The sequence below is a fragment of the Fragaria vesca genome, linkage group LG1 (assembly GCF_000184155.1).
Source record: "Fragaria vesca subsp. vesca linkage group LG1, FraVesHawaii_1.0, whole genome shotgun sequence".
Taxonomy (NCBI): domain Eukaryota; kingdom Viridiplantae; phylum Streptophyta; class Magnoliopsida; order Rosales; family Rosaceae; genus Fragaria; species Fragaria vesca.
The window spans coordinates 11954322-11980883 of NC_020491.1; the positions used below are offsets into that span (position 1 = coordinate 11954322).

The 26562-nt window shown below is 38.7% G+C and overlaps 4 protein-coding genes across 5 annotated transcripts; 1 reads left to right on the forward strand and 3 right to left on the reverse strand.

Moving 5' to 3' along the window:
* Positions 1 to 377: 377 nt before the first annotated feature.
* Positions 378 to 4921, reverse strand: LOC101295168. Of its 2 annotated transcripts, XM_004288066.1 has the most exons (8): positions 4821 to 4921; positions 4504 to 4536; positions 3989 to 4096; positions 3564 to 3665; positions 3082 to 3132; positions 1566 to 1619; positions 1015 to 1071; positions 378 to 731 (listed from the first exon to the last, which is right to left on the reverse strand). In XM_004288066.1, exons 1-8 carry the CDS (start codon positions 4906 to 4908, stop codon positions 685 to 687), a joined length of 540 nt encoding a protein of 179 aa, XP_004288114.1. In that variant the 5' UTR covers positions 4909 to 4921; the 3' UTR covers positions 378 to 684. The 2 variants fall into 2 exon arrangements, with proteins under 2 accessions (XP_004288114.1, XP_004288115.1); XM_004288067.1 differs by lacking the exon at positions 4504 to 4536 and having other exon boundaries at positions 4821 to 4891.
* Positions 4922 to 10664: 5743 nt separating this feature from the next.
* Positions 10665 to 15612, forward strand: LOC101308325 (polygalacturonase-like). Its single transcript, XM_004289215.1, has 5 exons — positions 10665 to 10841; positions 13988 to 14479; positions 14567 to 14856; positions 15064 to 15292; positions 15394 to 15612. Exons 1-5 carry the CDS (start codon positions 10665 to 10667, stop codon positions 15610 to 15612), a joined length of 1407 nt encoding a protein of 468 aa, XP_004289263.1.
* A 369-nt stretch (positions 15613 to 15981) lies between these two features.
* Positions 15982 to 21294, reverse strand: LOC101314214 (ABC transporter F family member 5-like). The gene is made up of 9 exons (XM_004288048.1): positions 20305 to 21294; positions 19511 to 19852; positions 18847 to 18987; positions 18542 to 18721; positions 18252 to 18407; positions 17337 to 17438; positions 17106 to 17234; positions 16540 to 16644; positions 15982 to 16437 (listed from the first exon to the last, which is right to left on the reverse strand). The coding sequence occupies exons 1-9, from the start codon at positions 21169 to 21171 to the stop codon at positions 16342 to 16344; spliced, it is 2118 nt and encodes a 705-aa protein (XP_004288096.1). The 5' UTR covers positions 21172 to 21294; the 3' UTR covers positions 15982 to 16341.
* Positions 21295 to 23849: 2555 nt separating this feature from the next.
* Positions 23850 to 26312, reverse strand: LOC101308619. Its single transcript, XM_004289216.1, has 2 exons — positions 24856 to 26312; positions 23850 to 24456 (listed from the first exon to the last, which is right to left on the reverse strand). Exon 1 carries the CDS (start codon positions 26310 to 26312, stop codon positions 24867 to 24869), a length of 1446 nt encoding a protein of 481 aa, XP_004289264.1. The 3' UTR covers positions 23850 to 24456; positions 24856 to 24866.
* Positions 26313 to 26562: the final 250 nt, after the last annotated feature.

Consider the following 26562-nt stretch of genomic DNA (forward strand, 5'->3'; position numbering starts at 1 on the left):
ACAAGATCGGTGAAGAGATTAGGGGAGAAACGATATCGCTTCAGTTGTCGATCTAGGTGCCTTCTCTAAAAGGATAGAAGACAGAGCCAAGGATGAAGATTTAATAGAAGACCCTAGTGGCTAGAAGTTAGGAAGAAAGGAAAACAAAAACGACACATCTGATGGAAAATGAGATGGGTAGTGGGAACTCATACGAACAAAACCAGAAGCGATGATATTGTTAACTCGATGAATGAACCAAATGTAACAACTTAAACATAACTTAAACATAGGATTAACAATAAGATAGGAACTTAATTCAATGAATGAAGTCAATGAACCAAATGTAACAACTTGAACATAGGATTAACATAAGATAGGAACTTAACTCAATGAATGAACCAAATGTAACAACTTAAACACAACTTTAACATAGGATTAACATAAGATAGGATCTCTAACTTTAAAGTAAAAACAAACAAAAAATTATTTTCACATTTCTTCTAAAATATTCTCAACTTGTAAAAGTAGGATTCGGATGTTAATTCTATTCCATTCACCAAAAATTCATATATCATATATCTACCCAGAGAAGTCTGTACAACAACATTTGGGTAAAAAAATAAAATCCAGCAATTCCTTCCCTCAGGCCAAAGCAAACCCAAGGACACCATCATCCGAAATCTTAGCAAGTTTTAGGAAGATCTAACAGATGCCGTCAGGGAAACGAGAACGACGAAGATTGCTCAAATCTGCAAATAGAATGGTATAAGACAGTTAGACAAAAAAGAAGAAAGAAAAAAATTATATATATATATATATATATATTTAAACGGGCTTTTTAATTAACTTGAACTCCATTTGCATTGGGAACATTTGGTAATTCATGTAAGCCTAAAGACAAGGACAAAATTGATCAAGTATGGGTACATTATAGGTATTAAGATTTTGTGCAGTTTGCGCAATAAAAACCACTTCATCATAGTACTCAGGCTCGAACAAATTCCACGAAAACTAAAAAGAACATAAACTTACCAAATCTACTATCCAGTGGGATCCACTTTTGGGGGCTTGAATGGACCACCTCCTTACCTGTTCCACATATATAGTTAGACCCAATATATAAATACATATAAAGGTTATGTTGTCTAAACACAGGAGATAGGACTGACAACATGTCATTAGACAGTAGTCGATCTTGTGTCATAAGAAAAGCAAGAATGCTGATGAAGAGTAATATAAACATCATACTGCAATGAGAAACGGGATTCCATCAACAGAAAGTTACTACACATTACCTGTCAGCTGTGTATGATGCAAAGACCAGATAGGCCAAAATTTTGGTTGGAGAAGTTATCTTTGAAAATATTATTCTAGGTCGGCTATACAGTTTTAAAATCAAAATGGCTTGGCTATTTTTTTGGTCTGAAATAAAATGGCTTGCCTGGTGAAACTAACTTTAAAAACAAGAAGTTTTGTCCAATTAAAACAGAAAGTCAGAAACCACAGCAACAAAACCAACATTTATTTACATCAAAACATAAGTGACCTCCATTTAATATTTTAAACAATTATCAAAAGCTTACCGTCATAGGGATCAAGATCGGACAAGAATTCACGCAGCTCCTGATAACATCTTTCTGGTTCAGACAAAAGAAACAAATAAGTGACAATGTCAAAACCCAAAAATCAAACTACAACCACATAACATTCAATACCATATAGCAAAAAAATGAATTCAGTAATGATACATGAGGAGCTGCAATACAAAATGATCAATGCTCCCATAAAAAAAATAACTATTGCTTCCAAGTGTATCAGGTTATCAGATATGGATAAGGCAGAGATCAAAATCAACAATTATATACTTCATATTATTCTATGTCAGTTATAAATATGACCCCATGCACAGAGCCACAAACCAGTATGGCTCGGCAGGACGAATCCTCCAGAAAACCCAAATGGATCCAAAATGCTTTTCTATCTTCAGATATACTACACTTAATTTCTTCAAAACACAAGCCAAAGAATTCCAGATATTCCTCAAAACTCAAAAACAAAGGTCCAAAGCACAACATAGAGAGTAAAGGCCTCAACAGGAGAAGCTGCAAATGCAAAAAGGTTGGATGAAAATAAGGTCAGACGGGGAGAACTGTGGGAGATCCCCCAGGCCACAGAGTGGACATGGATGAAATTGTGTTCTTTATATAACTTTCCTTACCATTCATATTTCTTGTCAGAACATTTTAACGTATTATTAAAATATTTAAAACTCTTCAAAATTAATATTAAGAGCTGACTAAAAAAGAACGTGCATATTAGCCACATCAGCATGCATTGAAGAAGAGATGGATTCTCTAACGATACCCGGACTGCAGGAAAGTGCAATGCAGAGGGGGAAGGAATCAGATTGGAAATAAAAGTAGTAAACTGTCAATAAACCGCAAATTTCCCTAGAGGTGTTTAACGATATTCATATTTTACTGTAACTCCATTCGTAAGCAAGTCAATCATGCTAACGGTGGGGCTAGTGTAGGTTTTCAAAAGCATTAGGCAGGGTAATTAAGTGGATATACCCAAAAACGTACGAGGTAATTTTGTGTAGATGAAAACTTCTTTTCATTCATAAAAGGCAGACCACAAGCGAATTCCATGTAACTGAAACCAAAAGTGAGATGCACCCGAGAAAGCTGTATGTGTGTGCCACACAAGGTCGCATGACATTAATTCCAAATATATATGATATCAAAACCAAAAACATCAGAACTAGAAAGTAGAAGCTGTATCAAGGTTGTCAGAATAAAAGCAATAATGAATCTTAGATTGATGAAAATGACTACAGGTGCAATGAGATCTATGATCCCAAAAACAGATAGTTACTCTGTGATTTGGCTAATTAAACAGTATAACTATCTCACCTAAGCATACAGAATGTGAGAACCACAAGGACTAGGCTGGTTAAAAGGAACGAAAAATATCTTCAAAAACCAACTTCATTGCACATCATTGTTTAAAAAAGTAAAAGTTCAAAACAAGACAACAAATAAATTCCGAGACCAGATAATATTCCTTATACACCTTAAAAGAAAATCTAAAGCTTACCATTCAAGGCGTCCACATCGAGATCACTGGAGCATGAAGAAGAGTCATCATCTGTTTCATACAAAATGTAAGAACAAAAAGAACATGAATAAATGTGATGTAGAAACCAAAAGAAAAAGAATTGATTTACAGTCAGACAAAAATTAAAAAAAACGAAAACGAACCAAGTGACATAATCAAATTCAAGAAATCAGTACTGTGACCACAGACGCTGAATGGTCCCATATGTAAGATGTGAGAAATGAGTGATTGGAGAAACATGAGGTAACCGCAATGGAATAAAGAGTAGTATAGTTTAATAAGTAAAGCCGATTGAACCAAATTTTCTCTTATTACATCATACAATATGTAAAAAAAATTAAAAATTAAAAAAAAATAATAATAAATAAATAAAAATTGAAAAAAAAACTTTGAAAACTTGGTACCCAAACTAATCAAACACAACTTTGCTCACAAATCCTAAAGCATATATAAATGCATACCTGTGTTGATCTTTGATTCTTTTGCCAAGGTACTTGTTTCGTGCTTACTATCTTTAGAAGTGTCCCCAACAATTCTGAAGAATCGAATAGAACTTGAAGCACCTGTTGTGGTTGTCAGAGAAAAAACCAAAATCAATCAGTACTATGAGCACTGAATACTACCATAAGAAGAGCAAAAATAAATGTTTGATGAAACATGATTGGCTTCAAAAAACAGTATAGTTCATTAGCTATGCATCATGCACCCAGACTGTAGTGACATGGCAGGAGAAGTTATCTCCATAAGCCATAGTAATCGAGTTTGTCCCCGAATTTGTTCTAATTACGTAATATAATATCGACACATTTTTTGCATCAAAACTACAGCGCCAGAGCAGATCCCATTGAACTTTAATCACAAAGTTTAAAAGAAAAATAAAGCATACCCTCGTTGGAAGGGGGAGGAGAAGGGGCGATCTTCCTTTCTTCAGACTTGGTATCTTTTTTCCACGACCTACGAGCAGAAGTGTTATTTGGTCTTCCAGCACCACTACCTGTCACAGTATTATTCATTAAGTGTGTACATGTCAAAACCAGAAACATTAGGAGTCTCATCACTACATGACATCAGAGACGATAACAGATACATCAATGTTGTGTCGTAAGAAGCAATAATGAGAGTCTGATTAAATAAGACTGCAGATGCAATATACGAAATACAAAATCCTTGATCTATACAAAAACTGTCACAAAGACCAGAATCGCCAGATAGACCAATATTATTGGTTGGACAAGTTTTCTTAGAGCTATGATAATCATCATTCTATTTTCTGGTCATACATATCAATAATGTCGAAACCAAAACTGGTCGTGGCATTACCAAAAACAGTCGTTCATCAAAAGAACAGAACCCAATGAAATTCTTGACAAACCTAAGAAACAAAGAATCCAAATATCTTACCATGTGAATACTTTGATCCTCTGACCTTGCTTCCTGTTTTTGTGTTAAAACATTGTCAGATTAAAAAAACAAAAAAACAAAAACAAATAGGCGACCAAAAATCAAGCAAATTGACCTATATATGATAATCGCAGCAACAAATACTACTTCGTGAATCAGTTCAATATGTATATATATGCAATATAAAGACTCGGACACAAACACTGACTCAAAAATTGAAGAGTGCTATACTCTGAGACGGAGTGAAGCAAAAGACGAAATTGTACTACCTAAACCGCATAAGGCGCATAAGGCGCAGAGAAGATAAAGCAGCATACCCCCACGCGTATCCTTCTTTTCAACTATCGCCGGCGATTTGGGAGCACGACGCCTTCTGCTACCAAACATCGCTGCCAAATTCACCATTCTTGATTCTTCTGGGCCTAATGTTTGTTTCGTTTCCCCTATATATATATATAGTTTCTTTATGGCAAGCTTTTCAGGGACTAGATAATTAATTAGAAAAATTCATCAAAATTTTGAATTGTCCAAAACGCCCCTTATTAGTTGAGGTGCTTGGAGAATACATATACGACCCAAATTAGTAATATCAGTTCAAATAAGGGCAAATCTATTTTCTGTTCTCTTAAAATTAAATATTTAATTAAAAAAGAAAACAAAAAACCCATACCAAAATAGTAATATCAATCGATTTGTGTCAAAGTTTATTCCTTTCAGGAAAATGATTCTTATCTCAAGAATGTTTGGTTTTCCTACGACCAATTGGATTGTATTTGGCAATCAAAAAAAATAAAAATTGGTTTATATTTGGGGTGCCTATGTATAGGAACTGATACAATATATCTATATGAATGAAAATTAAAATTACTCATGAGTAATGACATTTTCATTTAAAAAGGTACATGACTTTTTTTCAATAGATGTCTCTTTAGGAATTAGTCTCTTTCAAGTTTAAAGAAGATAAGTGAACAGATATGATGGTTCATTTGGAGTTCTATATAAATCCATAAATCATATCTCCTCGAGGATCAAGAGAGAATCATCCATAAGTTCTTTCTCATTTCTCTACAAATATTCGTCATATTAAGAGAGTACAAGATACAATTTATGGTTCGCTAGAGTCTAAAATTGTGGTACTTCAATCTTGGGTCATCGATTGTTCTTTTCTACAAGACGGACTCCCATCGAACTATAAACTCAAGGATATGGGCGAAATATGTCTAGTAAATTGCATTTTGCATTCCTCAATTGGAAAATCAAGTCATTTTCTTTTCCTTATACTTCTTTTATATGATTCATACACTATTGCACTCCTTATTGTTAATAAAATAAGGGCAAATCTATTTTTGGTGGGCACAATCCAAGGGCATGACCATGATGTCAGAGAAGCCATCATAGTTGTTCAACAAGATCATCGCCCTCAGAAAAGCCTAAGGGCCGCCACGCTTCATCCGATTCACATATTGGACACTTGAGAAGATAAATAAGAAGCGGTCTCCGCACACTTGAACCTTCACAGGTCTCGATAATCTCCAAATCAAGCGAACTGGCTCCAGAATGAATCAAAGATCACTGCACGGACAGTCTTAAGGCATCCCACAAGGTAAAATTGGGTTTAGGGTTAAAAAAAACCCTAACCCTAACCCTAGGAGAGAGCTTTTTTAAAGCCGCGGTATAAATCTAGCAAGGAACAAGTCTTGTTTGTTTCAAACTTTGTGGGAATGGATATTGGGAATAGAGGGAAAATTAAAAGTGAAGGCAGGCTAGCAAGCTAGCAATACTCAACCCTATCTGGGTCACTCACAATTGTCTATGTTAGTACATGTAACATTAATAGCCGATTGAATGATTCGTCGTGTATCTTCTAATCCAAGTACTGATTCTTGAAACGAGTATATAGATTTGTACAAACCCCCACTCTTGTGAAGAAGAAACTTGATTTGTTATAACTTATAAATAACGTATAGTATTTACAAACTTGACATTGGATGCTTGATTTGTAACCAAACTATTGGGTTAAGAACTATATGAGCATCACATCATTTGAGTCGTATCCTTTAAATTGAGAAACCCTGCTCCTGTTCAAAAAAAAAAAAGAGAAACCCTTCTCTTCACCTTAAACATTATCACATCGGCCATCACAAGAAAGCAGCAATCCCTCAACTTGCCCTCGTTACCATCCCCTATTCTCAAATCACAAAACTCGTGTCTCCGAATCCAAACTCTCCAAACCTAAAGGCTTGCATTAGTCAATCTCTTTAACTAGGCATTTTAGACGAACCCATTTTGTTCTTCAAGGGAACTGATACTCAGATTCTCGCATTTGGCTTTCGACAAGATGTTTTCCTTGCCAATCTTCTTCTTTAATCGTTCAAGAAATATGGGTCCGTTGTTTATGCACGGAAAGTTGTTTGATAGAATGTCTGAGAGGAACTCAAGGTGCCCAGGTTTTTTATCAGAAGTTTTTATGGGTACTTAATTGATTTTTAAGTAAAACTGTAGCACCTTGCATATCCAGGTCGGTATTTATGGATGGGCAACATATATTACTTGCACTGTGAATGTAGATGGTGAAGAGTTGCACTGTAAACCTGAATGAGATAGGAGTCTAGCTATACATCAATAACTGACTGAGATAGGAATCATAGGCTAAAAATTAACATCATTAGCTAGAAAATTATGGATAATTGGCTTAGTGCATAGGGCAATAATGTAAGTTGAAACCACATGGCGCTAAGAATCATCCTTGCATCTTATGTCGCTCATTGACAGGAGCAGAGCTGGATCATAGAAATCATAAAACTAAAGATAGAGCAATTGTGTATAATTAGATCACATAGCTCTCTCTTTTTCGGCCGAAGAATCTTCCTTTGACAGACCCAATGTGCAATTCTGTTTTACATTACTAGTTGCTCAAGTGCTCAAGGCTCAATTTTGACAACAGATCAGCCTTACTCCAACTGATTATCTTCATACATGTTTTGCCATTACTGTTCTTGTTGTTTGGGTTTTCAATCATTGATCTGGACAGTTTAAGTGAGTTGAATACATTGAAGATAATTGGGGGACTCCAACTATGGATTGAAGAAACTATTATTAAGTTACAAGTCTAACAATAAAAAGCTATTGATTCTTGATCACCAAAAAGAACTGAATATCAAAATCATTGGATATGGTATGTTGTTGGGTTTTGGCATGTGGCAGAGAGAACTAGCTAGGTATGAGAAAAGTGATTGTAATTTATCGAGTGTGAACTGGGAGATGTGAAATTCTTAATAAAGGAAATTTAGCATTGAAGTTTTGGCCCTCTCACAAACCCATGGGATATGGTTGTTGTACAAAGAATATATGACTATTAAACTGAGATGCATTATGGTATATGTTGACTTGTCTTTCCATTTTACTAGGATATGAATAACCAAACATATGAACTTGGTCAGTTTATCTGGGGAAGGCTTTGTCTAATACTCAGATTTTTTCCTCTGCCCAAATTGAAGCTCTAGCTGGAAGAGCTGCTTGCAATCTGATTTTGGAGCAAGGATATTCTCTGGTTCGTTTCGAATCAGACTATCTTCGCTATGCAATCAATCCATGATTCTAATATTCATCTGAGAGTGGTTTCTGAGGATGTTTTTCATCTCTTCTCTCAATTGCCTGGCAGTTCTTTCACCCATCTTATTTATAGGGAGGGGAATTATGCCGCTCACTCCCTTGCCCGTTGGGCTATATGTAGCTTGAGCCTTTGTTTCACCCTCCAGCATATACTTCACTCCTTCTCTGATGAATTTCATCACCATAGTTTCAAAATTCTAGGTTATGTCTCCCATATATAGTTTTCAACCAAGCTGACCCTAGCACCACTTCACAGCCTGAAACTTGTAGAACATAGATTTCTCCTGAAAATACAAACTTCCCTAACTGTAATTCAGTTGTCACCTGCCCTCTAGTTTACATAATGGCTCCACTGGCCAACCTGACATTCAAAGGCTTAATTTCCCTAATTTTGGACTAGTATTTTTTTTAGCAAAGCAGGATGGATGAAGTTATGAGATGTTCCTGTATCAATGAGGATGTGAATTTTCTTGTGATTGAACTCTCCTTTTACTAGCATAGTATCAGAATCGTCCAAACCTCCTAAGATCTGTACGTAGTTGTACCTCAGAGGTATCTTCATCAACTCCTTCGATCACACTGTCATCATTCACAACTTGAGGTGACTCTGGTGTCTCTCCTTCATCCTGCGGAATTTCAATGACCATCAGTTGACCTTGCCCTTTTCTATAGTTGTGGCCTAACCGGAAAATTTCGTCAAAGAAAAAGCACTGATTCCTAGCCATTCTCTCCTGAAATTCTACTCAACTCAGTCTTCTGTTCCCATTTTGCCTTAGTGCAGCTGCATTGTTACCTTGCCCTCCATTTGAACCTGAAAGGGTTTGAGGTTTAGCTTGTACCCCAGTATTCATTGTGGAATGCATGTTGTAGTTGTTGGTAAAATTGGCATTCCCTCTACTCAACTGACTCGATCTTTGTGAAGCCCTAATATTCAGTTTCTTCTCCTCAAAGATTTTTGCTAATTCACATGCTTCATAGAGAGATTTGGGTTTTAGGGCTTTAACATCTGCTATAATTCCACTTTTCAAAACCCCAATAAAGAAGGACATGAGCACCTGTTGTGAAAACCCTGGAGCCCTCCTTGACAGCTGAGTAAACTGTCCCATGTAATCTTCTACGCTCCCAGTTTGTGACATTCTTCTTAAAGCAGCTTGATGATCAGTGACATTGTACCCCCCAAACTCCCTCATTAACAAATCAATGAGTCCTTGCCAAATCTAAGGAAATTCACGTCTAAACAGGTACCACCTATCTGAAGTTGTTTCTGTCAAATGCATGACTCCTATGGTTAACTTCCTGTCCTCAGGAATTTGTTAAAAATTGAAAAACTGTACAGCCTTATTTAACCAATAAACAGGATCTCCTCCACTGAAACTGGCAAACTCAAGTCTCACTTGTTTCATGGAAGGTAGTGAAAGATCAAAACTGAATTGTTGGTGTGTGTATGGTGATGGTGTTTGGTTGGGGTTTGTATGTTGTAGCATGGTGTTATGAACTGTGTGTGTATTGGGATTAACATATGGAGTGTGTGGTGGGGTAGCTTGCAACCAAGCACCATTAGATGATTGAGCATCGAAAATTGGATGAGGTGGGTAGATATTATTTGACACCAATGGATGAGTTGTGTATGAACTGTGATAAGGTCCAGTTGACAAAAATGGATATTGGAGTATGTATGAACTGGAATAGGGACCAGTTGACAAAATGGAGCATGTGTTTGTTAGCTAAAAAGCCACCCTCAAGTATAAGGGCCAAGTTATAGTGTAGGAATTATGAGTAAGGGATATCGTACCCAAAGGGTTGGTAAACCCACTCTAGCTAGGAAAACCTAAAGGATGCTAAAAAGATTATGCAAATGTACAATCACAAACAATGGCTCACAAGTGAACCAAAGTTCATGGTGAATATATGCAAGATGAGGTAGATTTGAATTTGGTTTTGAGATGATTTGATTCGAAACTTGCTAAATGTAAACTTGAAATATAAATATGCTAAGCTAAATTAGATGTGATGAAATTGATGGGAGTTGGGACTTAAGGTTTTCACCTCTACCCTCCCTTGCAAACAATGTTGCTTCTAAAATGAATGATGTCATTTATTACCCTAAATGCATAAAGCTTGGAGATGAAGAAATTATGCAAACCAACCAAGCTTATCTCTAAGTGATTGTAGTTCACAACCCTAACATGCACATATGATATGCTATCATGCTTCAAACAACTAAGGTTAATCAAGCCCTAATTATTTCTCATGTCATAGCAAACAAACATACCCAAATTGATTAAGTTCAAGCATGAAAGTTCAACTCTTGATCTAGCATATTAAGGTGCTAATGAAAAGTGCATCAAACACAATATATACATCAATGTCATACAAGATTGGCTAGGGCTTTCAACCCTAGCCCCAACAAACTAACTACTCACTCATAATCAAATATACAAGCTTCAACATGATTATGAACATCAAACTAAAGAGTAAGGAAAGAAAAGCGACTATGCTCAAGTTGAGGAGGAAAGGGATGAACTCATGGTATCCTTGTGATGGTGATGATGGAGGTGATGGTGATGGTGTCCTCAAATGGTGCTAGCTCCTCTTCCTTCTCCTTGCTTGATGATAAAGGATGGAATAGATGGATGAATGGCAAAATGATGAAGCTTTGTGTATATGAGATGAGATGGGTAGAAGGGAAAAGTGACGAATTTGGAGGTGATGGTAGTGAGGTTATGGTATGAAGGTGGTGGAGATGGAGGTTTTGTGGAGGAGTGGTGGTGGTTCTCTAATGGAGATTAGAGAGAGGAAATGAGATAGTGTGTGAAGTGGGAGATGGTGTCTCCAAAATGGGGGAGAGAAACTTAAATAAAGATGAAAGATGGAGCAAAAGTGGGGAGAGAAAACAAAAAATCAGATTTTCTCCTCCTCCCATCCGATTTTAATTTGCTCCCAAGAATGAGTGTGAACATGGCTATAACATTGCCAAAACCAAGGCAAAAGGTGATGGGAAGAGAATTGTAAGAGAAAAGGTAATGATGGAGAGAAAAGGAGTAGGCTAATAGGTAATGATAGGAAAAATGGTGTAAGGAAAAGGTGGTGTAACACAAAAGCATGGAAGATATATGTATGGAATCATGATGGACTTTTGGGTAAAATAGGGAAGTGATGATTATGGTGGGAAAGAGTGAAAGGTGTTGGAGTTGACATCTAACCAAAAGGTTAAGAACTAGTTGTGATAGAACAAGACTTCTCCACCTTTCCTTTTCTATGAAATTGGCCAAAAATATATAGCACCACCAAAAGTGGTGATGCGCCGCCACTTGTGCCGCCACAAGAGGTGATGCTCGGAAAATCACCGGAATTTCACCGTTTCTCTTCTCTTGTCAATATTTTCTACAAAACATGGAAATGGATTAGTTGACAACAAAATGGACTTTAGAACAAGTAATTCTCAAGGATTAGGGCACAAAATTATCTATGAATTATGATCCAACAGTGCTTGAAAGCCAATGTTAAAAAAGTGTGGCATAGAGGGATCAACAGTGCTAGTAGGAGATGTAGGTGCAGAACGCACTATAACCAGAATTAGTACTCATGTTTGTAACACGAAATGGACATGTTATATAATAAAATGGATTAGCCTCAAAATTGGTATGCTGGTAGTAGTTTGGTGTAAGAGGTTTAGAGTGAACTTCTCTTGTACCTCCCAGACTCTTGCTAGCATTCACATCAGTATAAGGCACAGTTGACCTAATTACTTTTGAACGAGGAATCACAATAGGGTCAGCTACCTCTTTAGTAACATTAACAAATGCAGTAGTAACCTTAGAATTAAGCCCCAAAATCACTTCATGGTGTTGTACTTCACGAAACGATAACCTTTCAGAATCAGAAGAAGGTGGTTTCGAAGTACTTCCTTGTGCTGAAGATGGTGACGAAGTCGTTGAGGTGGCTACTATAGACGCTTTTGCTGACGAAGGTTCCAGTGTCACCAAATTTGGGACTACAGCTACACCGCTCACCTCCTGCAAGGACCCAAAACTAATTTGAGCCAATGTGGTTGCTAGAGCTCTATTTCTAGCTAGATCCACTCCAGGAGCTGCAGTGCTGGTCTTCGCTTCTAGTAAGCTAGAGCAGACGCATCTCAGCTATCAACTTCGCCTTGATGGTGACTACAGAGCGTTGCACCTCCTCTAGCGACCCTTGCATCGTGGTCACTGAGTCTTGCATCACCAGTATTTGCGCAGCTGTCTCATCTCGATGAACCTAAAATTCATATTCAAGTTGGTGGGATGATTCAGCTCCGAGGTGAGGTACGTTGAGTTGTAGATGCTCCTCCACCCCGCTTCTTGTTAGCCATGGCCTCCAAATCGGAGGCTCTGATACCAGATTGTTAGGGTGTAAACCCTAACTCTCCATATTAAGATTGGAAAGAACCAGAAATGAAGAAAATGCAAATAAAATAAACTGAAATAATAAAAGCTTGATTAATTTTTTTCTCCGATACTTGCAGCGAGCTAAATATCTTAGACTCTGTCATGTGGGACGCGTGTCAAACTGACATTGGACCTTACAACTCATTTCAGCCAACCTGGCAAAACTATCAAAACGCTGTGTTCTAACTTAAACGAGATAAAACTAAGTACAAAGCTCTCCTACTTGAACTAGGATAGATAGAAATTGTAGATGTAACAAGTCTGTCCTCTACCTCGTCTTGGAGTACCTCGATACCAATCTCAAGAAGTTCATTGATTTCTTCCGGAAGGGCCCTAATTCGGGCGCCAGCGATGGTCCAGAGCTTTCTGTTTCAGCTATGTAGGGAGTCACGCACTGTCACTCGCATGGCGTGCTTCACCGCGATTTGAAGCCGTAGAATTTGTTGTTGGATAAGGATAGAGGGATTTTGAAGATTGCGGATCTCGGATTGGGGAAAGCGTTCACTGTGCCGCTCAAGAGCTATACGCATGAGATTGTGACTCGTTGGCAAAATATCCGTTCTACCCTTCCGTCTTGCAGTAAAATCAGTCAATTACTGTAGCGTCATGAAATTACGGAACTACCCCTTTGTTAACGTCTCCGTCTGGAGTACCAGTTTTTCACTATCTAACTGTTGCAATGTCTGAAGCTGCAAACATCTCCCACGGTGGGAGTCCCACCTTTGTTAATTATGAACCAGAACATGTTTTTTGCAATTATCTTTTAAATCCATTGCGTTGCATGATCACTACTATATCTCTCTTCAAAATGATTATTTTCTTAATCCTCTTTAAAACCCAAGCTTTACCAATGAATTTTTAATAAGTACCAGCCCACCTTTTGGTATGTTCTTGGACTTGAAGCAACCGAGTGATCGAACTCAACTCGGTGCCTGTGGGATGAATTGATTCACACCCCAAGTGAACGGCTCAAAACATGCTTCCTTCTCTGAACTATTAATGATCTCAGTATTATACTCATGTATTACTTAGAAAGTCATTTCCTAAACAACAAGAAATCAAATACAAATCTCCTTGTACTAATGAGAGACCTCCCTGGACCTATGTTTCAGATATAATACCATAAAAAAGAGAAGATTGTCTATCAAATTAGCTGTTCTATTTCCGGCGCTGCTTTCTTCATATGCTTTCCATGTATATGCATCCATTTTTCAGTTTCTTAAAACCCACAACACCAAGCATATATCCCTTGTATATGTATCAAACCTAGCATGCATGTATATGTACACATAAACCTGCTTATAAATACCCAGAAGCCCTAGCTAGCTTCTTCATCAACTCCTTCCACCAACATCCATTCTACTTCTTTCTTCTCTAGCTAATCTACTCTCCCTAATCTCTCCTAGTGTTATTAACTCTAGCTTCCTCTTTTTATTCCCTCTCAGGCAGAAATCAAAAAACAAAGAAGGAAAATGACTAAGCTTACAAGTTGTTTTGCGATAGTTGTGTTCATTTCTCTACATATTCTATACCAATCATCTGCCTCTGGTGATCAGAACAGTACAAGTACATATAATGTTCTCAAGTTTGGAGCGAAGCGCAATGGTGTAACCGACTCAACCCAAGCTTTTCTCGAAACCTGGTCTGCAGCATGTGGCACCTCTTCAGATTCCAGTGAAATATATGTACCAAAGGGGAGGTATTTGCTTGGCGCTATGGCCTTTAAAGGTGACTGCAACTCACATGTCACTTTTCGGATTGATGGAACACTCGTGGCTTCGCCTGATTACCGAGTATTAGGCCAAGCGAACAACTGGTTCAGCTTTGAAGGAGTTAGCGGGGTGACAATAATCGGAGGGGCACTTGATGCCAAGGGCTCCGCCCTGTGGGCTTGCAAGTTAAGCACTAAAACCACTAGCTGTCCTAATGGAGCCACGGTTAGTAACTATACTCCAGTTAAATCATCGTATCTTATTTTACAGTTGATACTGAAGCTAATTGAATTATTGTACATATAATTGTAGACTTTGAGTTTCACAAACTCCAAGGACATTAGAGTTGAAGGACTAATGTCATTGAACAGCCAAATGTTTCACATTGTGATAAACGGCTGCCAAGATGTACTCATTCAAGGCGTCAAAGTCATTGCTGCTGGCAATAGCCCAAACACCGACGGCATCCATGTCCAGTTCTCAAAAAATGTTGCAATCTTCGACACCTCCATCAAAACTGGGGACGATTGTGTCTCTATTGGCCCCGGCACCAAGGACTTGTGGATGGAACGCATATTTTGCGGACCTGGCCATGGCATTAGGTATGTAAAAGTCTGCATGTAGTATACATGTAAACATTATGTTCATAATCATTGAAGTTAGACATTGCTTCTACTCTGAGTGAAAGTACCAGGGCAATGAATTTTATTTCTTGAAATGAGCGTTTAAGACTGAATATAATGGTAGCTTCTGATTACGACCCTTAATGTTAATGTTGGCTAATGTGTGTTCCTGTGTTGTGATTGCAGCATTGGGAGCCTGGCCAAAGATTTGGTAGAGGAAGGAGTCCAAAATGTAACACTCAAAAATGCGATTTTTAAGGGTACCCAAAATGGTCTGAGGATCAAATCCTGGGCAAGACCCAGCACAGGGTTTGTACAAGGTGTTCAATTCCTTGACGTCAAAATGATTAATGTCCAAAACCCCATTATAATCGACCAAAATTACTGTCCACACAACCTCAACTGTCCTGGTCAGGTAAGAAATCATTAACTAACTTGATTATGCTCCAGTCTCTAACTTTGCTGAAAGTGCAACAACATAAGAACTAAAGCACATTGCTTTCTTATGTCAAATAGGTATCAGGTGTCAAAGTTAGTGATGTACTGTACCAGAACATTAGAGGAACATCAGCAACAGCAGTCGCAATAAAACTTGATTGTAGTGCAGAAAATCCATGCAGCGGAGTAAGACTGGAAAACGTGAATTTGACTTGCCGGAAGCAAGCGATTCAATCATATTGTACGAATGTAAATGGAAAGAGTGTTGGCACTGTGCAAACAAGCAGTTGTTTGTAAAGTTCAGAAGGGAATTAGACATGGGGTAGATAGGTCTTGTACATATATGTGCAGATGCATATCGCAACTGATCAGAGGGGGATTCAACTCTTGTATATATGCTATGCAGATTTGATGAATTCCACAGATCAAAAATATGTACATTCTATCATTCTCTGTATATGAACAATAATATTGTTAATGGTAATCCATTTTATAACCAGTATCTACTTTTAAGTATCCAGTATTTGTTGTCTGATTTTGTTGTGATGTGGTAAAGTTGGGACTTAATTTGGTATTCCTGAAAAAATGACACTTTACTGCACTGCACAACAGATATGAACTCATTGGAACATAACCACTAATCATCTATGTTCAGTATCTCTTTTTGATATATCTTTTTCCTCATTGTCATTAAAAAATAAAGAATCGGCTCACTCCTGTAATGGCAGAAAGACTCGGCAACTAGTTTTTCAAATGTGAATATACAGTATTCATTGTGGCCAATAAATTTACAGATTCTATGCAATACAATCAAACCATGTGGCTCTCATGTCTAAATCTGTGGTTAGATTGTGAAAGCACGTACTTGTGTTCCATGTTCTGCAACTACCGAGCAAAAAGCAGATGCTTCAGGTACAGCATTTCTGTTTTGGCGTTGCTTGTTCCTGGAAATCTATTAATGTACTAATTGATATATACATACATGATCGAGCAGCTGGTAAACTGGGCCGCTTCGAAATAAACTACTTAATTCCATCTTTTAGCGTTCTTTGTTCCTTTTGATTTTGCCTTTGCTTGCTGGAATGCCTGCATCTTTTGCTTCTTTCGAGCTTCCTTTTCAGCCTGCAATGAAAAGCTAAGGAAGTCAATACCGGATTGGCTCAGATTGCTGCACTAAACAAAGCCTGCAAAATTCTTAAGGTTTCATATAAGAAGCATTCTTACCTTGGACATCTTCGATTTCGCTTTCACTTTAGGAGCCTTTTCCTCAATCTCTGCCTCACGCTCGAGCTCTCTTTCCCTAGCATCTAGATTCTTCTCTAGATAATACTGCACATCATTAAATTGCATGGTCACAAACAATCATCAAGTAAGCAACTGCATAATTGGTTTCAATTTTAAATGAACTCCAGACTCCAAATTAAAGAACTGCTACTCTATAGGCGATATTTCCTTTTGCTGAGATTGCAGATGAAAGACTGGCTTATATAAACGGATCTCATCCTTTTCACACTAAAATTTTTACTCCATTCTTCAATGATATCTGTATTATTACAGGCGACTCATCAATCTCTTGGTTCTGCTAACTCTCAAATTAAAAATATTCAATAATGCTTAGTATTGGTTAATATATATATGCAATATGTTGTTATGTATTCCAATTTTAGCTGAAAACAATTTTAAAAAAAAAGAAAAAAGAAAAAGACAGACATTAAAAAACCAAAACAAAAGATTATCCAGACATCACATGCTTTTAGGCACATAATAAACTGACAATGAAGACTGCTTACATTGTAATTGCCTGCATAATCTTGCAATCTTCTGTCTTTAACTTCCACTACTCTGTTAACTATTTGCTTTATGAAGTATCGGTCATGAGAAACTGTGATAACAGTGCCCTTGTACTCATTTATTGCCTCCTGAAAGAACAATTATGAATTATAATACAGGTAAGTGATACTGATGTACTACAATAAACCATTTATTGTGGAGAACAGAATGGAAAGGAAATGTAGGAATACCTCAAGCATCTCTTTCGAAGGAATATCCAAGTGATTTGTCGGTTCATCCAGAACTAGAAGAGTAGATGGCTTTACCATGAACTTGCAGAAAGCAAGGCGCGCCTAACAAAAATGAAAAGACAAACTATTAAACCGTGCCCTCGATTGATTCTCAAGAGGAAGACATTATTTTGGAGTATTGACACATTTGCTTCCATAGATAGTAAAGCCATCTTGTATTTATATACATAAAAGAAGTAGCATAAACAATGGATAGTTCAAGGATTGCAAAGCATTGGACAACAGAAAAGCTGCCACAATGGGAGGAAACAATTATACTAAATTGTCTATAGAATAAAAACACTATTCATAACGGATAGTATGCAGGACTGTTATCATATGGTTATTACAACAAATATAAGAGTGTTATGACAATGATGACCAGCTGGTTAAGCAAAAAGCTCACATATTATATGAATAACATACTTGAAGTTATGAGAAACAAGTTTGAAAGAAACCTTAAACATTACTAGGATGGGATAGATGTCTCTAAGTCCTACATCTAACTTCATCCTCATGTGCACAGTTTTACCTAGACTCATGTCTATAAAATCATTGCGCCTCGCTTGCATTACTATTCTTTTGGAGAAGTTACTTGTATTATCTTGGCCTAGTCAAAGGTCACAAGTTCCATTGAGCGGCAACAGAATGCCAATGAGAACCATGAATGGTTAAATAAAATTACTACGCTATATAATTAGGACTCAGGAAAAACTGGCAGTTACCACAAAAAATATCTAGACAAATTGAAATAACTGAACTAGATGCAGAGTCAACACTAGCAGGTCAACAAAATATTTTGAACAAAGAATGTTACATGTACCCATAAAAGCTAAGTTTAAGAAATTTAATTGAAAAAATGCATCTTGAACTAACCTTCTCACCACCACTTAGGAGGGAAACTTTTCTATCAAGCATATCAGCTTTGAAATTACAACGACCAAGGAGACCCTTTATATCATCAAGTCTCCAGTCCTCTGCTGCTTCTTCTACTGTCTCAAGCACTGTTTTATTTAAATCCAGTGCCTCAGCCTAAAAAGACATGAACATGGGTCAACCAACAATAGACTGACAAGGAAATATACAAATATGGTTCCTCGATTACTAAGAAAAAACTCCATGCTATTAGTTATTTCAAAGTAGAAAATAGTAATGACAGTACACACCTGATTTTGTTCAAAATAGTTTGGTAGGACATTATGCTCCCCAAGCAGAACTTCACCAGCTGTTGGCTTTTGTAACCCCATTATTAGTTTCAGCAAAGTACTCTTTCCACATCCATTTGGGCCAATAATGGCAATCTTCTCTCCCCTTTCAATTGTGAGATTTGCTCTGCTAAACAGCACCTGGTACACAACAGATATGAGTGCAATTAATATACACAATTTGCAGATGAAAAGCTCTCTCTTTAAGGCGGCAAGCAAATATGGCATATAGCACTTTTACTTCTGATCATAATGTGTAAACACACCTTATCCCCAAAGCCAGCTTCCAGATTCTTAAGTGTTGCAACAAATCTTCCACTTCTTCCCCGTTCAGGAAACCTGATCCTCATCTGTTTCCTCTGGAACGGCCTTTCAACTAGGTCCTCTTCCTGAAGTTTCTCCAGCTTCTGTGTTTTCCAAGAAGAAAATAAATCTTAGATAAAGAATTGGAGGTAGCCAGCAAAATGATCTTTGTAAATACCTGGTGAGAATAGATAATCAATTTTGTGAATGCACACAGACTTGACCAGACATCAGAGAGATAAAGCAAAAATCATTTGTTTTAGTATTGTTTTATAATTAATAGAAAGATATAGAATTTGGCAGACACAGTTTGTTAGCAACAAACTTAATGCAGTTGTACTAGAATGATTGAATGATAAACTACATCTTAATATACAAAACTTGATTAGAGCAAAGTCTAAGAGATGCTATATATATTTTTTTTTTTCAAAAATATTGTACTTTCCCGTAAGTTCTCACAACTGAGAGAATAGAATGTAGAGTAAAACAGCTTAGTTGCATTTTATAACCTTGAGAAAGCGAAATAACAGAACTCAGTGCTAACCAATTGTCCAGATTAGATTGATGTTTTTATTCATTCAGAATTCCAAGCAAATCAGTTTGATACCCTGATAAATCTCAATGTACCTTTCCAGCAGAAGACGCACGGCCAGAATTTGCTCCAGCGCCCAACCTGTGTATCAAATCTTTTGTGTGCTCAATTTCCTTTTGTTGCTTCTCCCAAGCAGCATTTTGACTTTCAATCCAAGCTGCCTTTGCAATATAATACTCAGAATAATTTCCCTCATACGTTCTGGAGACACCCATATCAGTTTCCACTATTTTTGTACACAATTGATCGAGAAAAGCTCGGTCATGAGATATGATAACCATTGGCACATCTTGCTGATTGAGATAATCTTCGAGCCACTCAATTGTGTCAAGGTCAAGGTGATTTGTAGGCTCATCCAGCAGTAGTAAATCAGGGTCCTGAAAGTACATATTTTCAGCCATTATACTGTGATCCACAGCTACACCAATATACATTCTAAGATATATGTGCCATGCACATTAGCATATCTTACGGTAATAGTGTTAAACATACAGATACAGTTGATAGCCACTTTCAGAGTATGATGATTAATTCTCTCAGATTAAAAATTACAACGCTCAAGCTACCCTAAATGCAACATGATAACACTGCTATTTAGAGTAACCAACTTCATACTTGAAATTGCACCTCCCTAATCAAAAACCAAGTAAGCAATTCCCCTTGTTAACCACTAATCACAATGCACCATGACACCATTTCGGCAACAACACACTACTGCAAACTATACCAACAATAACAATAAGTTCATATATCCATCAAGCAAAACTCCAAGCTAGAACTCACAATTCCAACAACTACATTTTTCATCTAACAACACAAAACTATATACCTGCAGCAAAATCTTGCCAAGCGACATCCTCATCTGCCAACCACTACTAAACGAAGCCACCAACCTATCCCCATCCTCGGGCGCAAACCCAAGCTCCGGCATCAACTTACTAATCTTTGCATCCACCATACTCAAGTCACACTCCTGCGCCCGATTCTGCAGCTTATCCAGCTCATCCAACAGCCTCCCCATCAAGTCCATATCCTCCACAGCATTCTCCAACGCCTTCTGCACCCTCTCCAGCCTCTCAGCCACCTCCATCTCCTCCTTAAAAGCACTCATAAACTCCTCCCTCACCGTCTTACTCATCGAAACCTCAAACTCCTGACTCAAAAACGCAATCTTCATATTCGATTTCGCCTTTATCACATTCCCCGAGTCCGGCTCCTCCAAACCAGCAATAATCCTCATCTGGGTCGTCTTCCCCGCACCATTCACACCCACCAGTCCAACCTTCTCACCCTTCTTCACTTCCCACGTCACATCCTTCAACACAGTCACACCCTTATAGCTCTTGGTCACATTCTCGAGCTTCACACCGGAAGAAACGCCGGAAGCTCCGGAATTGGAGCTCTTCTTGCCACGTTTACGTTCGTGGGTCCCGTTCCCGGAGTTGTCAGAAAACAGAGACTCAATGTCGGTGTTCTCTGACGTGGCCACCGGAGTTTCGACGGCCAAAGCCGGGAGCTTTGTGCGGATATGTGAAGTGGGTGTTGAGGGTTTGAATAAAGAAGTGATTTTGATGGAGGGGGAGGTGGGTTTGGGTGATTGGGCGGAGATTAGGGAGCGGAGGCGAGGCGGGAGAGAGGAGGTGGGGGTGGAGCCGGCGAGGAAGGTGGAGCGGAGGTCGAGGCGGTGGAGCTCCATGGTGAGAAGATAGAAGAGAAAGGTGGAGTCTTTGTGTTTGTATGGATATGAATTTGGGGGTTTGGGTTTCAAAGGTGTGTGGTGGAATGGAGGTTGCTCTTTCTCTCTACTCTCTCAGGGGAGGAAGGAGCAGAGAGGTTGGAGATAGTGGTGAAATGTGTGGAGGTTTAAACTTTAAAGCCATGGGAGAGAATAGTAGAGACAAAGATGGAGAAAATGAAAGGATGGACTATTGAGATATGGGGGGTTTTAGGGTCTCTATCACATAACCAATTGCATTTTTTGTGAGGTTTCTGTTGGGGGAGGAGGATGGTTTTGAAGCCTACTTTGTGGACTCTGCAAAGTTGTGAGATTGTTTATGGGTGGATTGATCTCATTTTTCTAAAGTATATACTAGGGAGAATTGATGTTAGGGTAGAGTTAAGTGGATTCACGAAATTGCTGTATAATTTAAACGAGATATGTTGTTTAAATAACTCATTCATTTCAACTATGTTTGTAATTCTCGATGATCAAAACATGTTACATAAAGCCTCTCTGAGTGTTGAAACTATTGAATGACAAGTCGCTAACCCCTAAAACAAATTATGTAATACCTTATATGTTGGGCTACACATGAACATATCACTAAAGATTATGTTGAATGATAGAAGATCACCAAAAGATTTATATGAGCTAGTGAACTTGTTATGCAACATGATCTTTTTCAACTACATGAACATTATAATTGATTTGATCTACATTGTGAAATTACATTAACCCTCAACAAAAGGGATAGTTCCTTCAAATTTCAAGGGATTCACGCCATACACTTGTGTTTGTTGTAAACAGATGAACCAAGAGAAAGGTCACTGACAAGGACTCATTGTTGTAGTTCTATTCAAATCTAACATCATGTTCCGTAAACCAACAAAAGAGGAGAAAGTGTGAATGAATTGGCGCCAAGAGAAACTATAACATAACGATAACGCCCGCACCATCAAATACCAGATTTCGTGGTGCACATTCTGCTCCCAAGATTTCAAGAATTCCAGACCATCCTGTCATCTTGTGCCACGTGTAGCTGAACATGTGTGTCTCCTCCAACCACGTCTATACAAAACTAGACACTTTCTGTTAAAACCAACTAGACTTGCGTTGTCAAGGACTTACAAGTAGTGACAATAATTACCAACATATGCATAGCCAATTTTTGACCTATTTCAAACCGATCAATAGGAAGCAAACGTTTCATCTGTTTCACTCATAAAGCAATCTCTCGGATGTTATATTACATCTCATTAGTGATGATCAAACAGTTGCATAGCTACGACGAAGACAATCAACAGAGGACAACTCTACGATTTCTAGTCCAACTTCTCTGAGGGTTTGGTGGTACTCTTTTGAAACGAAGTTAGACGTATCTTTGGAACCATACAGTTTTGCAACCGTGCTTTCAAAGGACGGTTTGCTACTTTCTGCCAAAACATCAATCATTGTCCACAAGTTCATTTACCGATTCTCTTGCGATGTCGTAGGAAACCCTTCTCTTTCAAAGGGGATTTGTGTGGAGCACTTCCGCCAACCCTTGGAAGACCTCATTTTCCCGAGGAAATTTCCCCTTTGGTTGGTACATCATTTACCAATTCTGATGTAGGTTTACCTCTGCCAACTCATTAACTCCAATCCACAAGTTCATTTTGACCCTCTGGGAATGTTAGAACATGAAACGGAAGATAGCTTCTAGGAGTCTTGGCATCGAAAATCCCCTGTCTGGTTTTATATTATTCCTTTTCATTATGTTATTGGCCGACCTTGGACCAATCTTTAACAGCCTGTTACTCCTTCCATGCAACCAAATTCCTTGATTAATCTACTAAAGAGCAGATTACCTTCCCAACACCTGGAAACATGAAATTTCTCTCCTTCTGGCTATTAATGTGTGAACTTGGACCAGTAACAAAAGAACACAAGTGATTTAATAATAGGATACAAGATTAAATAACAGAAAGTTGCCGAACAAATATCACAGAAATTTTCACAACAAACAAAAAAGAAGATTTTGATCAAAAGGAGTTTCGCTTGAAATTGAACCTGCAATCTTTAAAACAAACTATTCCACCTAAAGAAGGGAGTTGAGAAAATATTCGAGACAAGAAATTTCACAACTCTGAAGGCTAATACCATAACTCATATAAGACTGAAAGCAGCTAGGCTTTAAACTTCGCTAGGAGCCTAGCATAGAGCAAAACTAGTCCACGTACTAAAGCGCACATATGCTGAAATCCAAGTCACCCTGACCACAGGGAATGGAAGCAAAAACAAGAGATACCAGACATCTGAATATGCATACTAGATAAATATATCAAGAGGAGTCAGTAAGGACACAGAAGCTGCTACAATACAGAATGTAGCAACAGTCGCGTAAGAGACGAACAAAGTGAGTTTTATTTCTCTCCCAGGAACATAAGGTCGAAAAGAAGACTCTTTTTTCTAAAAAGAACATTCATTTGTTTGAGAGGAATATACTTTTCTATAATAGAAATCACCAGGGAATCCCATATCACAATACTGCTTTTGAAAATCAATTTGTGATTAGAAACATCCTAGAATTTTACAATTTTTCCAACTAAGGCATCCTTTTTTAGTTTATCACTGATCTTCATGAACTATGATATCAGAAAATGTAGCCATAGAAGTAATTATGGCCACTCACACCTGCATTACATTACCTGCCAATGGGATGCAATATTGTTGTAAACAATAACAGGTTGTCAGAGAGAGATAGAGAGGTTTGTTTGAAAACTGACAGTGCTCAACAATTTCGCACTATGCAATAATCAGTGCTAATTTACAAACAAAACACATTTTCAAAAGAACTAACAAAGATAGTATAGACAAACTTGATTAAAGATTGTGGTGCGAGCCATAAACAATTATTCAAAACCAAAAGAAATCACTGAAAAGAGCATTAATACAGACCAATAAGCATTATAGAAATAAAACTACATAACAAATTCATTTAGTCCATAGGATTGGAAATTTAAAAGCATTTTGTTCAACCTCACTGACACCTTGAAATACAGATAGGTTTATAAGTCAATTTCTCAAACCTTGAGCTTTCAAGCAAATATTAAAAAAACTACAGTACTTTGAAGAGCTAGAAGAAGAAATAGAAAATGGGGATAAAACGGAAATTTCTTTTGACAATTTTAAGATTCTGCTCTTTGTAGCAACCATCAGCTCCATTTAAACTTCAGAAGAATCACCAGACCAGTAAAAAACACTGATGCACCTATGAGGAATCTGCACATTTAATAAGAAAATGTGAAAAACATTTTAAAAGAGATGAAAGGTTTTGAACCCAAAATCCCTTTAAAGAGAATGCAAGATAGAGTTCGAGTTCAAAGAAAGAACTAGCTTCAATATTCATTTACTTATATTTGACACAACAATGACTGCAAAAGTAATAACTAACCAAGTGAGGGCAGCACAAAACAAGAACATAACAAGTAAATGCAATTAAGGAAAATTCAGAAGCTTTGATCAACACTATGCATTAGATTGAACTCAATGCCTTCTACATTTCAATTTTCCAAAATGAAATGTGCTAAACTACATTGTGCAAGAGTGACTTTGTTTTATTTTTGTGCACAAGTGAGTGATTGACTAAAAATACCAAGTAAAAGAGTAAGTTTGCTATACCTCAGGGGCATCTAGTGCCCCGTGTAAGGAGCACCACCGTATTGCCCAAGACCATGTGGCCCTCTTCCTGATCCACCTTGGCCCAACTGCGGGTTGGGGTAGCCTCCCGGCAATGCCCCTTGATTTCCATAGGTTCCCATCATTCCAGGACTGATACTTGGCTGACCACCATACGCACTTTGTATTCCATGTGCTCCACCAGGCACACCAGGGTTCACACCTTGAGCTCCCAAAGTCCCAAATATATTCAGACCAGCTCCCTGTGTAGCAAGCAAAGCTAGAGCCTGACCAAGCGCCGGGTTCAACGCCTGTGTTGATGCAGCCCCCTGGTTAAACCCAATTCCAGCAGCACCACCTGGTGCCATCATATGGCCAGGCCCAGCTGGTGCTCCGCCACCAAAACCACCGGAATTCTTATTCCTATTGTGGTGGTGCTGGTTCCCGTGATGAGACTTGACCGGCTTCGGACCATCAATAGCCTTCTGGCAGTGCAAAATGTGACCATCAAAATTCTTATGCGGCTCCTCCAAAGCCCTCTTTGCACTCTCTGGCGACTTATACACAAACAAACAAAACCCCTTCGGCCTCCCCGTCGCCTTATCCAGCCCCAAAGGCCCTTCTTCAATCTCCCCAAACCTCGAAAAGAACACAAGCAGCTTCTGAGGATCCAAATCCGCTCCCACATTGCTCACATAAATCTTCCTCTGCGTGTACTCCGAAACCGGCTGGGACTGGGCCGCCACCGCAGCAGGCCCAGGCCCAGTCGGCGTCGCCGCAGGGCCCAACGAGGCCAATTGGCAAGCAGTCATTCGATTCCCTATCTTCTTCTGCGGCTGCTTCAAAGCTCTCCGAGCTCCGGAGCGAGTCTTGAAGAGAATGAATCCATAACCCTTGGATTTTCCAGAGACCTTGTCACACACAGCCTTGCAATCCTCAATCTCACCGTACTCGGTGAACACGCTGGTTAGGGTTTCGGCTGTGGTGTCCCACCCAAGCCCGTGGACGAAGATCTTCCGGTGGATCGGATCCTCATCCGCAACTTTCCGGATCCGATCCGACACGTCACGGTGGCTCTCCGCCGCCTCCTTCAGCAAACTCACCAGCTGATCCTTACTAAACGGCTCCAGAAGATCCTGAATCGGCTCGTCCTCGTCATCCTCGCCGCCGTTCTCCACGTTCGCCTGACTCGGATCCGCCGACGTCGTCGTCGTCGTTACATTCTCCGTCTTGTACTCGACGCCGGTCTCTTCCTCCTCAACCTCCTCTTCTTCTTCGTACTCCTCCTCCTCCTCCTCAACCTCTTCTTCCTCCTCGTCGACCTCTTCTTCTACCTCCTCCGGTGGAGGCTCGTTTTGGGGCTTGGGCTCCTCGACGACGGGCTCCGTCGGCTGCTGCTGCTTCTTGGCCGGCTCGGAGGCCTCGGCGGAGTTGGAATCGAGCTTTCGCTTTCTGGCCATGGCGTCACAGAGAGAGAGAGAGAGAGATTAGGGTTTGTTTGGGGCGGAGGTGGTGACGGCAGCCCAGTAGAAATAGACAGAGAAGATGATTGGGCACAAGGTAGGGCTAATGTGAGGATGACTATAGTTGGGGGCAATTTTGTATTTAGAGAAAATAATTAAATGGTTGCGGGTCTCAATCTGTGTGATATAACTATATGACAAGGTTTTGTGTGGTTCATGTGTTTCATTAAGTGGCATCCATTAGTAC